The sequence below is a fragment of the Henckelia pumila genome, chromosome 1, assembly GCF_033568475.1.
Source record: "Henckelia pumila isolate YLH828 chromosome 1, ASM3356847v2, whole genome shotgun sequence".
NCBI classification, from domain to species: Eukaryota; Viridiplantae; Streptophyta; class Magnoliopsida; order Lamiales; family Gesneriaceae; genus Henckelia; species Henckelia pumila.
The window spans coordinates 158985092-158990222 of record NC_133120.1 but is presented as its reverse complement, the minus strand read 5'-3'; the positions used below and the strand labels follow the sequence as shown (position 1 = coordinate 158990222).

At 37.7% G+C, this 5131-nt stretch overlaps 1 protein-coding gene across 1 annotated transcript; it reads right to left on the bottom strand.

Moving 5' to 3' along the window:
* Positions 1–2315: 2315 nt before the first annotated feature.
* On the bottom strand, positions 2316–3904 carry LOC140874312 (uncharacterized). Its single transcript, XM_073277588.1, has 3 exons — positions 3737–3904; positions 3109–3343; positions 2316–2731 (listed from the first exon to the last, which is right to left on the bottom strand). The coding sequence occupies exons 1-3, from the start codon at positions 3902–3904 to the stop codon at positions 2316–2318; spliced, it is 819 nt and encodes a 272-aa protein (XP_073133689.1).
* Between the last annotated feature and the right edge of the window lie 1227 nt (positions 3905–5131).

The following is a 5131-nucleotide window of genomic DNA, read 5'->3' as shown; positions in this document are numbered from 1 at the left end:
ATCAAGAACATATAAAAGATCAAGTATGTGATTTTCTCTGGGAAGACTCAAGATTCATCAACCTCGAGTATCAAATTCCATTTTCATTCGATACCAATTTATACCTTTTCAATCTCTCGGTTCTAAATGCTTCAAATTGGAAAACCTATCGTCAAGAACACATATCAAATTCTGCTCCAAGTCATGACAAATCATACTAACTTCAAACCTTGATCAAATCTTCACCGATTAAAATTGAAGTTCTCGAGTCGATATCCTTTAATACTAATCTGAAAGAAAGGATATATATGCTACAAACATCAGCAACAATCCAAATAACACTTCAACTCAATCACAAGAGATCAAAACCGCATCAAATCGTAAATCGGCGGCATAACGACTGAAAACCGGTAACCGAAACAATATCAAACTCATTATATCAATCATATATACTTCAAACCAACATATATCAATAAGATATCATAAACATCTCAGCATATCAAAAACATATAGGTTCGAACATAGCTGAAAAACCATAAGAAACACAAACAATCTATGTTCTTCGATCCGGTTTCGAATATATAAGATATACAAGCTCAAAAAAACACCAATTCATGATCAAAACCTGATTCCTCCCAACATAAGTTTCAAAATCAAGGAATCATAGAGAAACTTACGTCACTTCAAATCTCTCTAAGAGAGGATTCCAAAACTTTATTCAAAATTAAAATCGAACGACCGGATCAAAAGATATGAAAGTTTGAAAATGAAATGACAATAAGAAGATGAGGTTCTTGCTTGATGCTGCTGAAAAAATCTCACAAATCTGATGGAAAGATGCACATACACGTATAAATATATTTAACAGCCATGTGTCCTCCACTTGACTCAGAATTTGCACTTTGGCCCCTCAAGTTTCCACTATTTGAAATTCAGTCCCCGAAAACTCAAAATAATTCAATTTCAATCCTAAATAATTTAATAATATTAGAATTTAATTCTAAATTCCAAATATTCCCAAATTAAATAGTCTCAGATTAAAATTAAATAATTTCGGGGCTTTACAATTCTCCTCCTCTAAGACACGATTTCGTCCTCTAAATCTCAATAAATGTGTATGCACATAAATACTGAAATAAGGAAAAACAGAATAAGACTCACATCAATGGAAAAGTTCTGGAAATCTCTGTCTCATATCTTCTTCAGCTTCCCAAGTATCCTCTTCAACTCCATGTCGACTCCACTGAATCTTCACCAGTGGAATGGTCTTAGTTCGGAGTTGTTTTTCTTTTCGATCAAGTATCTGAATAGGCCGCTCAAAATAGCTAAGAGTATCATCAAGCTCAACTTCATCAGGTTGCAAGATATGAGATTCATCAGGCTGATATTTTCGAAGCATAGAGACATGGAATACATCATGAATACTAGACAAAGATGGAGGAAGAGCGAGTCGATAAGCAAGATCGCCTATCTTCTCGAGAATCTCGTACGGACCAATAAATCGTGGAGATAACTTCCCTCGCTTGCCAAATCTAACTGTGCCACGGAAAGGTGAGATCTTCAAAAATATTATGTCTCCTTTCTCAAAACACAACGGTCTTCGTCTGATATTGGCATACTTCGCTTGTCGATCTTGTGCCATCTTCATTCGTTTTCGAATCAATTCCACCTTCTCAGTCATCTCTCTGACCATATCAGGCCCAATATTAGGAACGTCAGATACATCATCCCAATACAATGGTGATCTACACTTCTTCCCATACAACGCTTCAAATGGAGCCATCTCAATACTCGTTTGATAGCTATTGTTGTATGAGAACTTCACCAGTGGTAATGATTCTTGCCAAGTAGTGTTAAAATCTAACACCACAGCTCTAAGCATATCCTCAAGTCTTTGAATAGTTCGTTCATATTGTCCATCAGTTTGAGGATGATAAGTAGCACTCAAATGTAACTTCGTACCTAGAGCTTGTTGCAAATTGTGTCAAAAGTGTGATGTGAATCAAGGATCTCTATCAGATACAATAGACTTAGGCACACCGTGTAGTCTTACCACTTCCTTGACATATAAATCTACCATTTGATCGTGTCTATATGTCATTTTATACGGAATGAAGCACGCGGATTTCGTCAATCGATCAATAATCACCCAAATAGCATCGCATCCTCGGGATGATCGTGGTAACTTCATTACGAAATCCATGGAAATGTGATCACATTTCCATCTGAAATAGATAAGCTGTGCAATAAACCACCTGGTTTCTTTCTTTCAGCCTTCACATGTTGGAAATTCAAGCACTTAGACACAAACTCAGTCACATCAGACTCATTTGTTTTCACCAATACTGATTCTTCAAGTCATTGTACATTTTTCTGCCTCCATGATAAATATTGAATAGACTGCAGTGAGATTCTTTCAAAATATCCCGTCTCAACTCAGAAATAATCGGCACAACAATACGGTTATTCACATAAAGAACCTCATTAGCACTGATCTTATATTCGGATTGATGTCCTGCTCTGATCATCTCAATCGAATTCTGAATACTTTGATCATTTTTCTGCGCTTCTCTGATTCTAACCAACAAATCTGGCTTAGCTCGAATAGCACATACTCGAATAGATTTCACATCTGTTTCAAATATAAGTCCAGAAGTACAACAATCATCTACTAAATGAGAAATACCAATAGTAGATAAAGAAAGAGAACATCTCTTTCGATTCAATGCATTGGCAGCTGCATTGGACTTCCCTGGATAATATTTAATTTCACAATCAAAGGCTTTCAATAAATCGAGCCATCTTCGTTGTCTCATTTTCAATTCGGACTGTGTAAATAGATATTTCAAACTTTTATGATCAGAAAAGATTTTAAACTTCTCACCGTACAGATAGTGTCACCAAATCTTTAATGCAAAGACAATAGCTGGCAATTCAAGATCATGAATCGGAAATCTAATTTCATGCGGCTTTAATTGTCTTGAGGTATACGCAAAAACATGACCTCGCTGCATAAGAACACATCCTAGTCCCCTTTGAGAAGCATCACAATATACAACAAAATCACCAGTACCTGAAGAATTGTCAAGACTGGTGCACTCATCAATCTGTTCTTCAGTTCAAGGAAACTGGCTTCACAAGCTTCATACCAAATATACGGTGCATTTTTCTGTGTCAGGTGCGTAATAGACTTCGCAATAGAAGAAAAATCTCTGATAAATCGACGGTAATACCCAGCTAATCCCATGAAACTTTGTATTTCTGGTACAGATGTCGGTCTCGGCCAATTAATCACTGCCTCAACTTTACTCGAATCAACTGAAATACCATCACCTGGAATGATATGTCCGAGAAACACAATTTTCTGCAACCAAAACTCACATTTTGACAGTTTGGCATATAATTTCTCTTCTCGCAATGTTTTCAAAACAATTCTCAAGTGGTCAGCATGATCATGCAGATTCTTGAAATATATCAAAATATCATCAATAAAGATAATCACAAATTCATCAAGATATCTCTGAAATACTCTATTCATCAATCCCATAAATACGGCTGGTGCATTCGTTAAACCAAAAGGCATGACAATAAACTCATAATGTCCATACCTGGTTCTAAAAGTAGTCTTAGAGATATCTTCATCTCGTACCCTCAATTGATGATAACCAGATCGTAGATCAATCTTTGAATACACTGAAAAACCCTGCAACGGATCAAACAAATCATATATACGAGGCAAAGGATATCAATTCTTTACCGTTGCCTTGTTCAGTTGCCGATAGTCGATGCAAAGCCTCATTGAACCATATTTTTTTCGTACAAACAGAACCGGAGCACCCCAAGGTGAAACGCTCGGTCTGATGTACCCTTTGGCAAGAAGATCTACTAACCGCTCTTTCAGTTCTTTCAATTCAACAGGAGCCATACGATAAGGAGTTTTATAAATTGGTTGAGTACCTGGCATTAACTCAATACTGAAGTCTACCTCTCGAGTCGGAGGAAATCCTGGAATCTCATCAGGAAAGATATCAGCAAATTCACTAACCACTGGCAAGTCAGCCAATTTTGGGCTAGTTTTCAACACATCTACTGCATAAATGAGGAATCCCTCTGCTCCTTTCTGCAATAAACTAGTCATCGAAAGAACAGATATCAAAGAAATTCTGGCTCGTGAACCCTTACCATAAAATTTCCATTCAGTTGTCATCTCTGGTCTGAATCTCACAACCTTCTGAAGGAAATCAACTGTAGCCCTGTACTTGGTTAACATGTTGATGCCGATAATACAATCAAAGTTGGAAAAACCAAGCACAATACAGTCTAGTTCAATCTCGTTACCTTCATACTGTAGCATACAATTCCTAACTGATTTCACAGATATGATACCTCTCCCCAAAGGTGAAGAGATTGATACAACAGTAGATATAAATTCAACAGGCAATGAATGTGATAAAGAAAATTGTTCAGAAATAAACGTGTGTGAAACGCCTGTATTGACTAATACATAAGCAGGATAACCATAAATAAAGCAGTTACCTACAATCACATCATCAGGTGCCGCCTGTGCTTGCTCCTCAGTCAAGGCAAACACTCTAGCCTATTGCCTAGGAGATTGACTAACTATCTGACTTCCTCCTACTCTGCTTTGTGATTGTGTCTGTGGCTGGGATGAGTGAACAGAAGATGCATGCCTCTCAGGCTGAGTTACCGATCGAGATGATCCAGTATCCTGTGAACTTCCGGAACCAAGTTGTGGGCATACTCGAGCAAAATGTCTGGTTTGATTGCATATATGACAACTGCCAAATACCCCTCTGCATTGGTTGCTAGCATGTTTTCCACCACATTTATTGCAATACACACCAGAAGAACCAGAACTCTGTCTAGAATTGGATCGTCGTTGGCTACTAAAACCTGAGGAACTACTACTTGCCTTCTTGCACTGCTTTCCCTTAAGCCTGGAGAATTCCCTTCTATTGTTACTACTATCACTTGCTTCAAATCGAGGTGGTGGTTGATCAGAAGATGGTACAGGTATAGCTTGAGGTGGTATGAATGGTACTCCTCTCTGTCTGACCAAACCAGCTTCAGCACCTTTTGCTTTGTCAAGTGCATCAGCAAGGTTATTCGGTCGTCCGGTGTTCACCAAAGT

What these genes read in the sequence shown, in the direction of transcription:
- LOC140874312 (XM_073277588.1), bottom strand. Translation starts at nt 3,904, where the DNA reads ATGGCTCCTGTTGAATTGAAAGAACTGAAAGAGCGGTTAGTAGATCTT. An exon ending in GGCAACTGAACAAGGCAACG is followed by an intron (nt 3,344 to 3,736) that starts GTAAAGAATTGA and finishes TTTTGGTTGCAG; the next exon opens with AAAATTGTGTTTCTCGGACA. An exon ending in GTATGAAGCTTGTGAAGCCA is followed by an intron (nt 2,732 to 3,108) that starts GTTTCCTTGAAC and finishes AATATTATCCAG; the next exon opens with GGAAGTCCAATGCAGCTGCC.